This window comes from Octopus sinensis, linkage group LG2 (assembly GCF_006345805.1).
Source record: "Octopus sinensis linkage group LG2, ASM634580v1, whole genome shotgun sequence".
NCBI lineage: Eukaryota > Metazoa > Mollusca > Cephalopoda > Octopoda > Octopodidae > Octopus > Octopus sinensis.
In genome coordinates this window covers 42,695,166-42,714,756 of record NC_042998.1, presented here as the reverse complement: position 1 = coordinate 42,714,756, position 19,591 = coordinate 42,695,166, and the positions used below count along the sequence as shown (strand labels likewise).

At 32.9% G+C, this 19,591-nt stretch overlaps 1 protein-coding gene across 1 annotated transcript; it reads right to left on the bottom strand.

The window, feature by feature from the left end:
* Positions 1 to 1,161: 1,161 nt before the first annotated feature.
* Positions 1,162 to 18,329, bottom strand: LOC115232497. Its single transcript, XM_029802399.2, has 8 exons — positions 18,176 to 18,329; positions 16,833 to 16,971; positions 11,160 to 11,325; positions 10,642 to 10,862; positions 6,616 to 6,726; positions 6,245 to 6,374; positions 5,710 to 5,809; positions 1,162 to 4,710 (listed from the first exon to the last, which is right to left on the bottom strand). The coding sequence occupies exons 2-8, from the start codon at positions 16,952 to 16,954 to the stop codon at positions 4,571 to 4,573; spliced, it is 990 nt and encodes a 329-aa protein (XP_029658259.1). The 5' UTR covers positions 16,955 to 16,971; positions 18,176 to 18,329; the 3' UTR covers positions 1,162 to 4,570.
* Between the last annotated feature and the right edge of the window lie 1,262 nt (positions 18,330 to 19,591).

The window sequence follows — 19,591 nt, the reverse complement described above, 5'->3', positions numbered from 1 at the left end:
CTAGGGGCAGCTTATACACTAAAGGATGACCAATTCAATAAGAGATTCAAACTGACAAGGAATAGGCAGGAGATGTTATAATTTTAAAAATTTATGCTTGAATCTCACCATTTGAAACAAAATTAGGTAGGAACAGATTATATATGCCTTTACTACAGGCACCACAACAATAAATAAAAAGTCAAGAGGCATGCAGAGCACAAATGTTTGAAATATATTAAGACACTCTAAAAATAAATTTAACCATTCAATTAAAAATTTTTTTTTTTTCATTTTTACACTTAAAATATTTAATGATGAAAATTACCTAAAACACATAATAAAGAAAATAAATTATATTTATTTGTTTGTTACATCTTTTAATTCAGAGATGTCTCTAAGCACTGACAGATATACATCTAGAGGACTCAGGGGGGAATATTTTGAAAGGAATAACTAACTTGTAATTCCTCATTAGCTACACGTTTAGTGTCAAATGATTGATAACTATTTATTAAAGAGTTCTATTCCAATGAATTATTAGTATTAGCAGTATTTTGATAACTGACAAAATGCATAATTTAAATGTATGATTCCAATATTACATTAAAATGATAAATTTCAAGAAAAAATTAAACTAATTAATCGTTAGTTAAAATTTACTAAAGTTTGGTAAGATATTTTTTCTTTCAACAACATTTAAGTGTTGATCAAAATGTATAACTTATAAATAACTAGAGGTATTAACTTAAAAATAAACAATGATTGAGATAATCTCATTAAAAAAAATTACATTTGGCCATTTTATATAGATTTGTAAAATATTTCATATACTTAGTGGTCAGGGATGAAAAGAAAAATTAAATACATAAAATATTTCTATCTCTTTGTGAGTCTATAGTCTAACAAAACCTTGATTCAAAAATTTTGTTCAGTTGTTTTAGGTTTTAAAGAATTACAAGTAATAGACTTGTCTGTTTAACCCCATAATGGATCAATTATTTTGACATGGCATATTTCTTTTATTTCCTTTTTTTATTATATATACTGTGTTAATTACAAAAAAAAATTTTTGTAATTAAGGGGTTAATGACATTGAAAATAAAATTCCAATAGAAAAATCATGTATAATTTAGGATGAAGTGATAATTTCTTTGGTTAAAAATTTTGGATATCCCCCCACCCCATATATATAACAATAATACTGCAAGAAAATAATTGGAAAATTTCTCATCCCTACATGGCACACAGGAACTCAACTTTACATAACCAATTAAGGACTCAATGACAAGATTTTTGTCCTCATTGCCAATCAAGTTATACTGAACTCATTTTAATCAACTTTAATCATTATGTCTGATTTTATTAGTACACTTTTAAAAGAACATTGATTTCATTTTACATTAATGAATGATTGTTTCTCCCTTGGCATACTCTAAATTTTTTCATGCTCTCTTAAATGAAGGACAAAATTAAAGACTTGTTTTAGTTCAGATAATTTAAAAGAATAAATCCATCAACAACAGAAAAAAATTGAAAATATCTAATACCAGCAACAAAAAAGAACTACTAGTCCTCTTCCTTAACATGTGAATAATTTTTATTTTTATCCATAAAAATGGATATAAAACAAAATTCCAGAAACTTAACTAATAACAATTGTCACAATAATGTTTTATTGATATCAATTTACTTATTGAAATTTGATTGGCAGAGCATGATTAAAAGTTAACACAAATATCTAGATATAATATCAAGTTACTAAACATCTTCAGCAGACCAAATACACATGCATTTTATAAATCATCAATTCTTAAAACCTTAATATCTTACCCACATGATAAATATAGTAACAGGAAAAACTAATATAAAGTTTGCTCAATCAAGTTCATTATAAATGCTATCTCACTGCTTGCTGACTAATAATGATAATAAAATTATTCCAATTTACAAACCAAGATTCTTATCAAAACGATTATTCAATAAAGATAGTGCAAATTTTCAACATGATTTTAATATACAGCTCCTAGTTATGTTAGTTGATATATCTCAAGATTTTAACCACAGATAAAGGATAGAATAAAAACAATAAGAAAAGAAAATCTGTTATACACTGAATGTCATATCTTTCCAAGATAGAGATAATGTACAATACAATCTTCATTAAATTAGATACTAGTCACCAATATAGGCAGAGAGGCAAGCACACAACAAATAAGGAGCTTTATCTAGAATGCTTAATGATCAAAATATATTTGCCATAAAAGACCAAACACTATATCTCTTTTCTACAATGGAGGACTAATAATTAGATTAATTCATAAGGTAACTGGTAATTTTTTTCTTACTTTTGAGGTAAGCTGAACAATAAATACGACGAAAAATTACATATCACTTTGAAAGACTACATAAACAATGAACATTGTATTTTTTAACAAGATCAAAATTAAAATTGTAATGAACAAAAACAACAAAATCACAATCTGAATGGAATAAAACAAATACCCATCAGTAAGACTTAACACTGAATGAATTAATAAAGGGAGGTAGTCTATAAACAAATACACACATGATATAGTCAACAAGGGAATTTACGGAATGTGATATGAAGTGAAAAAAGAGCAAGACAAATTATCTATCAAAATACTTGAAATTTTAATAAATAAAATGAGTATTTAAAAATATAACATTTTTATTTTGGGATAATGAATGAAAATACCTTTTTTATAACCATTTTTTGCTTTTTCTTTTTTTTTTTTTTAGACAAAACTTTGTTTAAGCATAAAGCAGTCTATTTTACAGCGCTTGCATCCCTTATCCCCCACAGTTTAGGATTAGACAAAAAGATTCCATCCAGCTAACATTTCAAAAGTTTCAATTAAAAAAAGGGTAACTTATTGACTATATTAAAAACAAACCCAATCTGAACTAGTGTACTTACAGATCAACTGAGAAAATGAGAAGAAAACCAGCTCTAGAGAAATTTATATTTTAAGAATTGATTAACCAACACTTTTACTAAACATTTGGCAGTGAATTTGATTTCTAGAAAAGTACTAATTTATATAAAATTTTTATATTAACTATGAATATATTGCAAAAGGCACAGTATCAATTTATAAATACTAAAAAGCTAAGAAATAAGGCATTGTTTTTTTTAAGTGATGCATGATTTTAACTGAAGTACACAGATGAAACACGATAATCTGTGTCAATTCACTAACTGTACAGAAAATTATATAAAAACATGAGTGGAATCGAAATTATTGAAGTTTCAAAACTTACTTTGCTTTTAGACTAATTCCTAATTTCTTTCTAAACATTTCATAAGAATTGTATATTTGATGAGTAACATCAAATATAACATTTTGCTTCTTTTTTTTTTATCTCCTTGTTTATTCATTTATTCCATTTTTGCCATCTTTCATCCACCCAAAGTCATGTAAGTTATATCATGTTCTAACCACTTTCTTAAATTACTTTGAAGTATGCCAGTAAGTATAGTGTTGTAGCAATTTTATTCTGAGTTCATGTTTCCATGCTAGCACTGGTGTGATAAATTTCGCAAATCTGAATGCTTGCATTTTTAAGTAAATTAAAAAGAAAACTGTTTAAGGCTTAATTATAACCACAATATACATTATCATAATGGAATTGCCAAACATTGGAAGAAATGAAATAACTACTTCTATAAAATAATTATAACGTAATTGATGGGATTTCCTCTAACTTACAACTATACTGAAAAGAATTTCAGTATAGTTGTTCATCTAACTCCCCATGCTAGCATGAGCTGGACGAAGCTAGTATTGGAGCTTTCTTAGTCATTACTCTTTAATATCTGCTATTTTATCTTGTCCACTTTTTGCTACAAATTCTTTGTACTCCATCGCATTTCCTATATTTAATTATGACTTTTTATAAGAATATACTTCCAAGGCAAAAATACTGCATCAATTAAAATTTGCCTTGTAAATGTACAAAGAACACTTTATATATTTCAACCAGATTTCAAATTTATATCAGGATTATAACTAATAACAACAACTAATCACTGAAATCACTACCTCATAGAAACAAACATGGTGTTTTTCTTTTATTTTTACTTAAATGAGGTAGCATGATTGCTGATATTTCATTATTCAATGCTAAAGTTCTTTATAACATTCAAAAAGTAGGAAATCCTCTTCTAAACCAATCCTTCAAAACATTCAGCTTATCAAAAGCTTACAGTAATATTTTTTCCATTGGAATAAAATTTCAGGTAATTTAAAACAGGTTAAAATAAATGAGAGAAAACATTATTTAAGAATATGTAACAGTGATCAACAGATATTTAATTGAAAATTTCGTTTGATTATAAATTCCACAGGATGAAAAAACAAGTTTGAGAAGGGAAAATTTCATTTCTTTTTTTTTTTTTTTTATAGAAGGCTGGAAGTAAATTAAATAAAGCTTTTGACTGATGTGAGCTGAATGGAATGGATATGCGCATGCACACAGACACACAAACATACACTCCCACATGCATACAGACAAGATTTTGTATTAAAATATGAGATCTTTCTCGAAAATGAACAACAGCAACCAGTCAAGCCATGAAATCTTTTACTTCATCTAGTTCACGTTCTCTAGCTTGTTTATGAGCCCAACGAGCTTCAGCCAACTCTGGAGTGATTTTCCACTTTTCATGAAAAATTCTTTGGTTGCATGCGGGGCATTTTTTCCCACCTAACAAAAAAAGAAAAATGGAATATTGAACTCAAACATACTGTAAAATACAATCAGGTTTTGACAGATACTTTATTCACAAAACTTGTGGCAAGTTTAGATCAAATAAAGAAGAAACAAGGAAATTACAAAAAAAAAAAAAAAAAAAAAAAAAGATTCTGTTAAGACCGATAGCAATACTGTAATAAAAGGCATAAGCATTTAAGTAGTTATAAATTTGAACTGCAAACCAAGTGAACTTTCAAAATCTATTGGTTATATTTGAGATCATATCAAAGATAAACCAGAATAAACTGAGCAAGATGACAATAAGAAAACTACAAAAAATAGGAGCTGAAAGATATAGAGAAAAGTATGAGGTGAGCAGAAAGATATTAATTAATTACTAGGCGTTACACTTTCCAAGTAAATTTAGGGTTAAACAGAATCCAAGGAAACTGGTTGTAGCATGCATTGGCAAATAGAAGTTTACATGAATTTTAATTAAATAAGTAGTTATGGTCTATTAGAATTGTGAAATGAAATTAGCTTGATAATTTCAGTTTTTGTGAAATTTCAAAAGTTTTATAAGTGAAAATCAGAAAGACAAGTCCATTTTTGGAAGAGACATGCTTAATAATTTTCTTAAACTTGTTTAGTTATTAAACAATGAAGAGAATAAAATCTTATAATTTTATATTATGAACTATGATAAATATTCTGCAAAGAAGGCAGAAACTACAACAAAACAGGTAACACTGACTGTGAGAAAGAAAGAGTTATTGAGAAGTTCAATGATCATAAGGTAAGGAGGTAGAGAAAATCATATTCATCTGTATAAAGATGCTTGAATGAATGTTATATATTATTATTGGCTGAAAACAAAAATAATTAAACTAAATCTTATATGCTATCAAGACAAATCTGATTCAACTGGTATTTTCTCTATCTCCTTAATTAACATACAGTCCAGAAATATTGGATATGAACCAGTCATAAGATAATGAAATCTTTACTTACCTATAAATGGAGGTGTTTTCATATAAGTTGCCAAACAAGAATGATGATATAAATGGCCACAATAAACACGCTCAACTTGTTTATCTCTCGTACATTCTTTCTGTTAAAAATAAATGATGATATAATTGAAAAAAAAAAAACAAAAAAAAAACATCAAACATAAAAGTAGAGAGTAAACGAAAATCGACCAGTTGGGTTCTATATTCAACAAGTACTCTTAAATAATGGGTCAAGAATAAAATAAAGGAGAGGGTACGTGAAGATCGTCTACTTGGACCTATTTAACTTCTACTTATATCAAAGTATAATATGTTGAATCAAGAACAGAATGTATATTAGTAAGGTAACATCAATAACTATAAAGAAGCTAACTGAAGTGTAATATAACTAGCAGAAAGATTGTCATGAAAAATATCATTTCTGATAAATCAATTAATTCATAATGAAAGATAGACCCTAACATGCCAGGAATAAGAATGCAATCATAAAGCAGTAAGCAAAGTCAATAAATAAATAATAATAAAAAACAACTTACAACTGGACCTTTTGGAAGAACATATTCACAGCAAATAGGACACTTTTGTAAGGGATAGTTTTTCACACAGTCAACAATAAGGAATTTACATATAGGTAATAAGGACGGTTTTGCTTGGAAAGGGGGATCACTGAAAGAAAAAAAAGTGTATATAAAAATACTGAAACAGTCTTTAGCACTCTTTAACAACAGAAATTCAAGAATTGCAATTTACTTTGTTATATTTTCCTTTTGCTGTTGTTTAACAATTAAGAGTTCAAAATTGCTTTGATCTAGGCTACAATCTCATTACTTGCAATTAAGTTTGTTGTACAGACTGAAACAAAAACAGAAACCAGTTTTAAAATAAACTAGAAAACAAAAATAATTACTTTGGTTTCTTCCGGAGGGGTGGCTGTACACACTGCCGAGCATATTCATTTGCTTGAGCCAAAAAATTTATTTTTAGGAGTTCAGGAAAATTATATTCCACAAAGTCTACGCTGAAAAATAAATTTTTGTCTTTTGAAAAAAGCACAAAAAAGGTTCTGCTAACAGAATATTGAAAACCATGTCTAGTAATAATAGCATTATAACTAGCTGAGTTGATAAAGTATTTTTAACCACAAAACTTAGCTCTACTTGGTTTAAGCTGACTGCTTTGAGCAGCAAGAATATTGAATAATTAAGTTTCAATAGTAGTAGACAGTCCAGAATTCAATTACTGGTTTCAATTTTTGGCACAAGGCCAGCAATTTTTAATATTCAGTTATTTATATTTATTATTTGTATTTCTATTCATTTGTATATGTTAAGTAAGATTATATTGAAAATACAGAATATCATGGAAGTATATAAGAGATAGGGGTATTGAAAAATGTTGAGGAATCCAGACCTGAAGATTGGGAGTATGTCGACCCGAGTAAGTATTGAAACTAGATACCTCGTATATAATCAATACCAACATACTTTTATAAAACATGTGTAGTCTTATAAATGGAAAATACAGGATTCAGAATAGATATAGTTAGTATAAGATTTAATTTTTAACATTTTATCGAGTGGTGGGTATAAAACCTTTCAGTGTTGATTGAGTTGAAGATGGTTCTGTCTCTAAAATTACTTTTATATATATATATATATGACACAGTTTCTATCACCCAAATTCCACTCACAAACTATTGCTCAACCTACATGGTGGAATAATACTAGCTCAAGGTGCTACAAAGTGCGGCCAAACCTGGAGCCATGTGGTTGTGAGGTAAACTCTTAGTCACACAACCATGAGCAATAAATGATTTCGAAAGGATAAAAGGTAAAGGGAAATAATTAACGTCAGTAAAGTATTTTCTAAGATTATACTGTCCATCACCTTACACAACAGCGTAACATTAGTTATATATACACATACACACATAAAGTAACTAACAGGGCAACAAGGTTTAACAGAAAGTATAACATAAATTTTAAGGGATGAAAATTAAGTTTAGTATATACTAAGTAAGTTGTAACTAGAAGAGTCAAGAATATTGGATGATAGAAAATGAGCAAGTATCATACAGAATGCTCGTGTTATCTTTCTTTTCATGACAGATACCTCAATGGAATTTTTTCTGTTCAGGTTTCTCAAGCAATCACTATTCAAGATGAATATTAAGTGCATTAATGTTATCTGACAGCTTTCTATCTCTCAGTATGGATGAATATAACCCTTTTAAAACCAAATCAGCTGAGACACCTTTGGTCCTATGGTACAAACTCCCAATTTTAAAGTGATTTCAATTTATTTAATCTCAAGAGAACAGATGTCTCAATTCAACATACAAAATGTATAAAAAGCTTAGCAGCTTCAAAAAGATGGCAAAAAAACCTTTAATTCTGGTCTTAGTACCAAATATAAATTGCTTTTTTGTAATCTTTTTATGCTCTGAAAGAAAATGCTTGACTCAGGAGTTGTGCATTTGTATATTCTCAAAAAATTTCATTGTATTTTTGGGCAGGATTTTATTGCTTCTCCGTTCACAGTATTTGGCACATGAGACAGATTAGTGTTCTATCAAGTATGGAAAAAGATTAGAGCTTCATGTGTGAAGACTAATAAAATATTACGATATTAGGCTGACATGAGTTATAATCATTTAAAAACTCCCATAAACCAAATGTACAATGTAGAAGTGTATGTGATATAATGAACCATTTGTCTGGGTTCAACAATATTTTAAATACTTTGTATTAAGCATGTTTTGATTGATGTATACTATTAGTGTAATGACTAATAAAACACAGTAAAAGTGGGTATCAGATGTAGTGTACAAGGAGAGGACCGGACTGATATGGTCATGGAGGATGGTAGTTGGGTAAAGAAGTGCTATGAGAGCTAAGTAGGAGCAATTTACAGAGAAAGAAGACCAAAGAAAAATGAAAACTGATGTCAAGATGCTGAACCTCACAAAAGAACTGACTAAGAGACATGACAAACAGTGAGCTGTTGTGATGAAGAAGAAATACCCATGCAAACGTGGAAAAAAAACCAATGTAAAAATTAATATGCTGATGCCAGTTGTACTAATTTTTACAGCCATTCTGAATTACTATATTTTGAAATTCAGTTTTAAAAACAGAAGACAGTTGTGTGTTGAGGAGTCATGATTGATAAATCTGTCCAATTTCAATTTACTTTCTTCAATATATAAAGGCGCAGGAGTGGCTGCGTGGTAAGTAGCTTGCTAACCAACCACATGGTTCCGGGTTCAGTCCCACTGCGTGGCATCTTGGGCAAGTGTCTTCTGCTATAGCCCCAGGCCGACCAATGCCTTGTGAGTGGATTTGGTAGACGGAAACTGAAAGAAGCCTGTCGTATATATATATATATATATATATATATATATATATATATATGTATGTGTGTGTGTGTGTTTGTGTGTCTGTGTTTGTCCCCCTAGCATTGCTTGACAACCGATGCTGGTGTGTTTACGTCCCCGTCACTTAGCGGTTCGGCAAAAGAGACCGATAGAATAAGTACTAGGCTTCCAAAGAATAAGTCCCGGGAGTCAATTTGCTTGACTAAAGGCGGTGCTCCAGCATGGCCACAGTCAAATGACTGAAAAGAGTAAAAGAGTATATGAAACCTCAACTTTGAAGTTAAAGTGATGAGCAACTGACTATCATTATCATCATCATCATTGTTTAATGTCCACTTTCCATGCTGGCATGGGATGGACAGTTTGACTGAGGTCTGGCAAGCCAGAAGGCTGCACCAGGCTCCAATCAGATATGACAATGTCTACTGCTGAATGCCCTTCCTATCACCAACCACTCTGAGAGTGTAGTGGGTACTTTTTATGAGCCACTGGCATGGGAGCCAGTCAGGCAGCACTGGCAACGATCACACTTGAATGGTGCATTTTATGTGCCACCGGCACAGGAGACAGTCAGGTGACACTGTCATTGGCCACAACAATGACTTGTGGTCAAGAAATTCAAACTTTATTACAATAGCCACTTTAGTCTGTCCATTAGCAAAGGATATAATTTCTGCATTCAATGTTCCTAGCTGACAAATAAGATTCTAAATTTCATTCACAGCTGAATAGTTAAGAGCAGAAAAGGCAACCAGCAATAAAAAAAATCAAGTGATCATTATCATCATCATTTAATGCCCATTTTTCATGCTGGAATGGACTGGATGGTTTGAGAGGATCCAGCATGCTGCAGGATTGTGCTGAGTTACAGTGTCAGTTTTGGTATGGCTCTATGGTTGGATGCCTTTCCTGATGCCAATGGTATGCAAACAGAATTTGGCATAACCATGCCATTTATATTAGAAAAATAAATGCAATAAAAAAAAAATAACATTCAATAAAATCCAACAATTTAAATTGAAGAGCCACCTTCATTAAATTCTTATATATATTTTATCACACAAAGATCCTATTCAGAAACTATGGACATTGTTTAGGCACTTACATACTTTTTTACCCAAATACCAAAACTAAAAGTTGTTTGACCATGATCAGTTCAATCTCAACTTTTATAGGTTTACCAATGGATTCCACAAACTTCTGATACAGAAATCAAATTTAATAACAAATAACTATGCACAATGTCATGTCTGTACTTTTGCTACAGATTTTGAGATGTTTTACTCTACAAATTTTACTTTTATCAACAGTTTGCCAGTCTGAAAACAGATATACTGACTTCATTTGTAACAGTTACAAAATCACTCTTTCCAAAATTTTAAATCTCAAAATGAAAAAGTTTTATGCAGAAGAATTTTCTCCCCAAAATTCCTAGCCATAGTGATTGTTATGATTAGCAAACTAATATATTCAGGAGTATTTTTAATAATATTACATATAAAATGCAGTGCAATGGATTACCTCCATTAGGTAAAGAAATTTTAAAATGTTTCTTACCCAACCTGAGTTTTAGGATAGTCTATTGGGACAGAAACTTTGAAATGAAGAAAGTAATTCTCTTGATGAGCTTTAATGATAATTTGGGAAGCTTTTTGCCGAAGTTTAATTTCATCACATTCCTCAAGCATGTTGCGTTTGATTTCTGATATTTCGCTACTGCACACACATAAGTTGTTTTCATCCAGGAAGCGACTTACAAAATTTATCATATTCCCCACCTAAGGGAAATAAAATCAAATATATCAGATTTTTAAATCCAAAAGAATCAAAAAAACACAAACTTAAACAAAGACTGTATTTTACTTCTAAATATTTGTAATATTTTCTGCATTCAACTTTCCTAGCTGACAAATAAGATTCTATATTTCATTCACAGCTATATAGTTAACAGTACAAAAGGCAATCAGTAATAAAAAAATTAAGTGATTGTCATCATTTAATGTCCAGAATTCTCCATGCTATTCAAAAGAAATGAATTAAAGATCATGAAATTTTTAAAAATGATACAGACTTACCTGGGGTTGGTTTAAATATTTTTTACTTTCTTCATCACATACTTTCTGGAGGCCATCAAGCAGTTTATCTGACAAAGTTTTGCTGCTCAGTTCAATAATAACTGCCTCTTGAGGATAGTTGACAGGAAATTGCATACGCATTAACAAACACTTGAATGAAGTTTTCCTTCAAAATTAAAGATAAATCATAGTAAAGTTTCAGAGCAAACATATGAGAAACTGATAGTTATCAATATGTAATTAAGTTTATAGGACAATAAATTCAGACATTTCAAAAGAATTTACAAGCTGTCATTTACAAGTATTCAAATGATATTGTTTAATTTAATGTGAACAGAGCAAATATTTCAAGATAAAGATTGTTGTTATTTAAATCTAGGTTAAGCCAGAAGAAGAAAACCTGTGACCAAAGGCATTCTAACCAAAACCATCCATCCATCCATACATCAGAGATCATACTGACCAATGCATTTGATTTTTTTATAAAAAGACTGAACAGAAGATTGTATGGTGCATGCATACAAATAGCAATGCTACATAGTAGTGGAATGCGGGTCCTGAATGCAGAGGACATGTGAAGGATAGAGAAGAATAGGTTAATATGCTGCCTGGATGTGTAATGTTAGTGTACATGTATGACAGAGCTCTCGTGTATTGAGAGAAAGTTAGGTGTAGTGCAAAAGAGAAGACTATGCTGGTTTGGTAATGTAATGCATAAAGAAGTGCAGGTCAGTTAAAGTAGATGGAAGGCCAATTTTAAGACACTGAGCCTTATGAAGGAGAAGACAAAGGAGTGAGATATCTGGCATCTTGCTGTATACAAGAAGACCTGTTACCACAGCAGAACTGATATTCTAAACCACCTTGATTAATGCTCTCCAGCTGAAGGGATTTTTGTCTTGCAAGTTTTACTCAGTGACCCTGTTGGTGCTGGTGCCATGTAAAAAAAAGCACCCAGTACACTCTGTAAAGTGGTTGGCGTTAGGAAGGGCATCAAGTCATAGAAACAGCTTGGACCCTGGTACAACTCTCCAGCTTGCCAGCTCTAGCCAAACCATCCAACTCCTGCCAGCATGGAAAACAGACATTAAATGATGTTTGAGAACATAAACTAAGAGAGATGTGACTGTTGTGTCAAGTAGGCTTTTATTGGCTTAAGACCACAAAAGCAGATCTCATAGATGAGAAAACAGAAAAATACAAAAATTCAAAATTTGTTTTTAAAAACATATATAAAAATATACACATTAGAATTATTTACAAGTTAATTCTAGTATAACTGTGCAAGAAACCAAATTATAATATTACAAAGAATAAAGCTTTTGCTGCACCCAGGGATTTTATAAAAGACCAAGAAGGAGGGAAAATTATTTTTTCATGGCTTAGTAAAAGGAGGAGGAAAACCTTCAGATTGGCCTGACCACATTCAAGAGAATGGACTCTACAAAAGTCACCCAAGAGCCAGATGGTGGTGTTAGACCCAGTAACAGGTTTCATCTACTGTCCAAGAATAGGAATAATCTGACAGGCTTCCATAGTTTCCATATTTCACTCATAAGGCTTTCGAAGAGCCAAAGATATGGGAAAAGCTGCTTGCATAAGATACTGCATCTTAGGATTGAACTAGACAGTGTGGAAGTAAACTTGCTAAAAAAAACCACACAACCCATGACCTGAGAATCTAGCAAAGTTGCTCACCTCAGGGCTCACAAAATCATTAGTCAATCACACTCATACAATTAATATATACCTCAGAGCTGGGTTATTCTCTCTATCTCTTAATCCCTTTCTTTCATTATATGAATACTTGACTTACTTGACTTTCGAAGAGCCAAAGATATGGGAAAAGCTGCTTGCATAAGATACTGCATCTTAGGATTGAACTAGACAGTGTGGAAGTAAACTTGCTAAAAAAAACCACACAACCCATGACCTGAGAATCTAGCAAAGTTGCTCACCTCAGGGCTCACAAAATCATTAGTCAATCACACTCATACAATTAATATATACCTCAGAGCTGGGTTATTCTCTCTCTCTCTTAATCCCTTTCTTTCATTATATGAATACTTGACTTACTGTCAGTTGCAGGTAGACTCACTCACACATATAGATAATACCAGTCTGTATATCTTCCTACTAGGCACGCTCATATTGCCTAAACAGTGACCACAAAAATAGCTTGCAATAAAGACTCAACAATCTACTTCCATTCAAAAGTACCAAAATACAGTGACCACATATCTGAAGAAGACATACCACCATTCAACATTCTCACTGTCTATCAACAACACCCAACTAAATCCATAACTATGTTCACTGGCAACCATATACCATATATATACATGGCATAGCAAATAGTGTTCTGTAAAGACTTTTTTTTTTTACATAACCAGAGCCAGAGAATACTTCAACTCTGAAAAGTTACTGACCATATGGAAAACATATATAGCTTACAAAACAATATTTACATTTGGGATGTTGTACTTATTGTTTTAGTTGCTTAGACAAGAGGAAAAGCAGTGCTCGTAATTATTACAGGTCTTCCAAGACTGCTGGAGAAAGTTAAAGGAAGAACCACTGAACTGAGAGTTATAGTTGGAAGAAGTGGATTAGGATTATGGAGTTATCCTCTGACTCAAAAACAGAAGAGACACTAAAGAGTCATATAACAGATTTAAACTAGGTAATGGATTAGGTCTAACAGACAAGAATATATACAGTTATGTGGGCTTCCGCACAGTTTTTGACTTCTTAAATTCCACACACAAGGCTTTGTGAAGGGAATTTGGTCAATCCAATCTTTGGTAGAAGTCACATGCTAAAAGTGTCACACAATGAGATCAAACCTGAAATTATGCAATTGAGAAGCTTTTTAACTTCACTCTCACACCTGCTCTCAAACATACATTCAAATTCTGGGACAATGTCCAGAATTTTAAAAAATAGAGGAAAAATAACTTCTACTTCAACAAGCTTTCATTCAACAACACATTATAACTTGACTATTACTCACTGTCTCTCTCTCATTACTACTACAATAGTTTAAACTCTATCTTGTTATCAATACTAATTCTATTTAAATGAACTGAATGCCACTTGACCCCCCCCAACCCCTAAACTGGTATATTTGTTACAACTCTTATTCTGTCTTGTCATTTTTTTAAAAAATATTTCATCTTTAATTCAGGAGGGAAAGCAATATCCACATCTAATGCTGGTGGAAGGAAGAAAGAAGGTATATCCAAACCAGAGACTTGGTTCAAATGTTTGCAACAGAGTGGACTCTGCTGAAGGTATCCAAAGTGCCATATAGTGGTGTTTAACCGGGCAACAATTAAATCTACCACTCAAGTAAGCAGTGGCAGGATTTGAGCTCTTGGACTATGTAGTAAAATCTCACTTGGACATTTCCCCCTAATAACTTCATTTTAAGAGACTTTGAAATGATTATGAGCATGAACCAATGCAAGGCAAAGAAAAATTAACGAACTCAGGCTTTGAAAACTAATTTAATATTAAGCTGACATTCAACATGCTACTTCTGACAATCTACAGAGCTAGGTTTGTTTGTATTTGATGGTGAGTTATTGTTAAGCATCAGGACAATTCTGATTAAATAAACCTATGATCAAAGACATAACAATCATGATCATGCCATCTTTTCACAGGTACCGAGGATAACATTCTCTAACATATCCTCTAAAATTTTAAGAAGATTGTTTTGTTTTTTTTATATCAAGTCCAGTGACCACATATCATAATTGCTGGCATATAAAGAGTGCATTTTAAAAAAATATATCAAAAAATTGCCCTGCATGCAATGCAGTTGTATTATGGATGCAAGAATGAGTATTGCCGGCTAGAAAGCTGGATGAGCAAAAGATCTACTAGGCACATTAATTATTATTAATAGTATAGTATAGAAAATAAGCCAAAATATCACAGTCTGCTTGCAAAAACTAATGAAAAATTGCTTACAGTAAATCAGTAACGTGGTGGAGCGACATCATCTCATCATACCACCTTCTCTAGCATACACAATCCACATCTGATATGTGTCTTACTTTATTTAATGACCTCATTACCTTTAAGAAGCATTTTGTTTTTAATTATCTAAATGAAAATTCTATTAGAAAGATGTAGAGTGTTAAATTTCCAGTCACCTGTCAGCTGTTTGCAATGAGTGAATGACAACAGAATAATAATGGTGTACCACCCTGGTGGCTGAATGCAGTAATGCAAAACATTAAAGCCAAATATACAAATTTTACCATTGTGTAAGGCCGTTCACTTGACCATAATATAAACAGCTACACAGTTGATATGGAAAAAGATTAAAAAAGTTGAAATATGTTATTTGTATAATGTAATTGCATATGATAAATTTACGGTTTCATATTTTATTTCAATGTTCTGTCACAGTATTGTACTTACAAGCACAGAATTGCAGGCCAGTCTCAAAATGCTGAGCCTTATGAAAGAAGATGACAGAGGACAAAGATATGTGGTGCATTGCTATACTAAAGAAGACCCACCCACCACAACAGAACTGAGATCCTAAAACCAAAGTGCCACATAAAAAGCATTGGTGATGGTGCCACATAAAAAAAGCACCTAGTACACACTGTAAATCGGTTTGTGTTAGGAAGGGCATCCAGCTGTAGAAACCAAGTCAAAACAGACTATGGAACACGGTGTGACCTCTGGCCTTGCCAATTACTGTCAAGTCGTCTAACCCATGCCAGTATGGAAAATGGATGTCAAATGTTGGGGGCATAACCAGCCCATTTATGCGTACCTTTTCCTTCTTTGGACACAAAACTCTGCTTGCGAAGACCTGTTGAGGCAAGTGAAATCGAAATCAAATTCAATGACTGGCATCTGTGCTAGTGGGGTGCAAAGAGCACCATACGTGTGTGATCGTTGACAGAGTGGCTAGCCCGCTTCCATGCCAGTGGCACATAAAAGGCACCATTCGAGTATGATTGTTACCAGCGTCGGCTTACTGGCACTTGTGCCCCGTGCTAGTAGTGTGCTAAGAGCACCATCCGAGCGTGATCGTTGCCAGAGCAGCTAACTGGCTTCCGTGCCGGTGGCACGTAAAAGGCACCATTCGAGCGTGATCGTTACCAGCATCGCCTTACTGGCACTTGTGCCAGTGGCATGTGTTAAAACATTCGAGCGAGATCATTGCCAGTACCGCCTGACTGGGCCCCGTGCCGGTGGCACGTAAAAGCATCCACTACACTCTCGGAGTGGTTGGCATTAGGAAGGGCATCCAGATGTAGAAACTCTGCCAGATTAAGATTGGAGCCTGGTGCAGCCATCTGGCTTGTCAGCCTCAGTCAAATCGTCCAACCCATGCTACCATGGAAAGCGGACGTTAAACGATGATGATGAAGACCACTTAGAAATATTCAATAGGCCTATGATGAAACATGCTGAATTTATTTTCCCCCAAAATATACTTCTAAAGCTGGGAAGCGTCTTACGCGTGAATATGCAATATATGCCAGCTAATACGGTTGCACACCAATTGTCACGTAGGATGATGTGTTTCATTTTGTGTAGTAATATAACTATGGAACCTGAAGTTCAAATTGTGACTTTCTAGCCACGCTGAAAATACTGCTGTTTCTGTATATGAAAGAAATATTTAAAAATTACACTTACTTTATAGTAATCGCAACCAATGCCTCCAGACAAGTGTGTAACTGGGATCCTTCCATACGAGACCATTCCTTTTCAACAATCTGTAACTCATTTTGAATGAATTTATCTCGATCTTTTGCCATAGTTTGAATATCCAATTCTACAAACAGTGTATGAATATTTCATTATAGTTTATATTGACTTGAAAATAAAAGATAACACAAACATAAAATCACAAAGTTTTATAGAAGTAAGCACTTGCGTTGGTTAAAGACTTATTAAAACAAAACGAAGAAAATATATGTATAATTCTTCCTACACGCACACTTTTTGATGATTCAATACATTACGGGTATGACATAACGACACGATGACGAGTTTATATGCGGTAGCTTGACTGCTAGAAATGGCAGCTAAATCACCCTCAACACAACCTACAGTCTTAAGTAATAATAATAAAAAAGAAAGACATTGTACGATGTTGTCACTGATATATAAAAAGACAGATTGGCAAAGCCAGAACGCCTTTTATCCCGTGTCCGTTTGATCACAGCTGACAACAACCACATTAACTTCTAAGAATACAGTTTTATATATTTTGCTTTCTTAATATTCGAGTCTAATAAAAGCATATAGCAAAGGTAGAGTTAATCAACTTTATCCATTTGTCCGTGAGACATAATCCTCATCAGATGAATATCACACTTTATGTAAGTCAGTAAACCTTCTGACATTGCAGAAACTTTTCGTAGAGATAAAGAAATGTATTCAATTTGATACTAACATAATTCGAAACATATTATTCAATAAATATATTGCTTTATAACTCAAAATTTCTATTGGAAACAATAGAAATAGCGCCCTATTCGCCCCACCAAAAAAAAAAAGTACGAATGAAAGCTAATGAGAAAAAAATAAACTAAAACAAAGAAATTTACGCACAAGCAAAATCTTTAAAAATGTCGAAAATTACGATTGGTTCCACAAGTGACATTTGATACAAAATTTCCACTTCTACATCATCTATATACTTTGTCTTCCCAAATAAACGAATTCTAGAAAATTTAAATACAAGAGAATAACATGAATTTTTAATAATCATGATGATGACGATTCGGTGCACAGTCGGTCTGTGTGAATCTGCAACAGATTTTTATATTATATAGAAGTTTGTGAAATATCCATGCTTTCTACACAGAACAATAATAATATTATCAAGACAAATAATAAGGACTAATATCGGCAGACATAGATTTATAGAATATCTAGTAAAGAATGATTATTTTGGTGGATATTTTAAAATGATGATGATTTGTTTATATGCCAGTAACAATGATTGTCAAACAAATACTAGTTCAACTTACAAATGCTCTCTCTCCACATGTCATGAGTAAGCGGCCATATTAAGCATGCGCCGCCGCTAACAACGAAATCTTCTCCCAATCACCTATTTTAGATGTCAGTGGAATCCTGCTGCTGCTGCAAGCGGAAGTCGACCTCTTTTACAGTTTCTGTTTACAGCGTTTAAGTGAAGTCCAACACCTCATAAGGGGAAGCAACTCTCAAATCATTACATTTTTTTAACAAGCTAACTAGCTAATAGGAATACCAGTTTCTATTTTGGTTCTATCAATGTATATATATTTCTTTACTACCCACAAGGGGCTCAACATAGAGGGGACAAACGGATTAAGTCGATTACATCGATCCCCAGTGCGTAACTGGTATTTAATTTATCGACCCCGAAAGGATGAAAGGCAAAGTCGACCTCGGCGGAATTTTGAACTCAGAACGTAACGGCAGACAAAATACCTATTTCTTAACTACCCACAAGGGGCTAAACACAGAGGGGACGAACAAGGACAGACAAAGGGATTAAGTCGATTATATCGACTCCAGTGCGTAACTGGTACTTGATTTATCGATCCCAAAAGGATGAAAGGCAAAGTCGACCTCGGCGGAATTTTGAACTCAGAACTCAGACGAAATACCTATTTCTTTACTACCCACAAGGGGCTAAACACAGAGGGGACGAACAAGGACAGACAAAGGGATTAAGTCGATTATATCGACTCCAGTGCGTAACTGGTACTTGATTTATCAACCCCGAATGGATGAAAGGCAAAGTCGACCTCGGCGGAATTTGAACTCAGAACGTCGCGGCTGACGAAATACGGCTACGCATTTCGCCCGGCGTGCTAACGATTCTGCCAGTTTCTATTTTGGCTCTATTAATCTATATATCGCTGACGGCAAGTTGAACTGCTGCTGCCTCTTGTGGTTCAGTGTCCATCAATGACAAGACCAAGCAAGGTGGAAATCATATGACTAGTGGTAGCGGAGATTTATGTCTCCACTAGCGATTTAAAGAAAAGTGCATTTTGCTCCAAAAAGTCAACTATGAGAGTTTCTCATGGTAACTACCTCAGTATAGTTTGTTCTAATAGAACATTTAAGTGGCGATAAATATTGCCTCTCGGTTTTAATACTGCCTCTGTCGCTAATATATTTCTTTCTGTTTCTATTTACTATACGGATAAGTGGAGATACTAGAAAAAGAATGGGGGATCTTTTCGGTTTGAACGGCAGTTTTTTCAAATAATTTCCACGTAACTAAACACTTTTAAACTTCGTATACTAGTAGAATGTGTTTATAAAACATCTTTTTCTCTTGACGTTATTGAGAAAATTCTATAGTTTGTAAGATATTTGTTGTTTTTTTCTTCAATTTTTGCAAATTCAACCAAGCAATGACGTCTATTGAGGTAAAAAAAAAAACA

Bases quoted from the DNA above. Each gene is read 5' to 3' on its own strand.
- LOC115232497 (XM_029802399.2), bottom strand. From the start codon at position 16,954: ATGGCAAAAGATCGAGATAAATTCATTCAAAATGAGTTACAGATTGTT. The intron at 11,326-16,832 runs GTAAGTGTAATT...TTAATTTTGAAG, and splicing joins TTGGTTGCGATTACTATAAA to GAAAACTTCATTCAAGTGTT. The intron at 4,711-5,709 runs GTAAGTAAAGAT...TTTTTTTGTTAG, and splicing joins GAAAACACCTCCATTTATAG to GTGGGAAAAAATGCCCCGCA.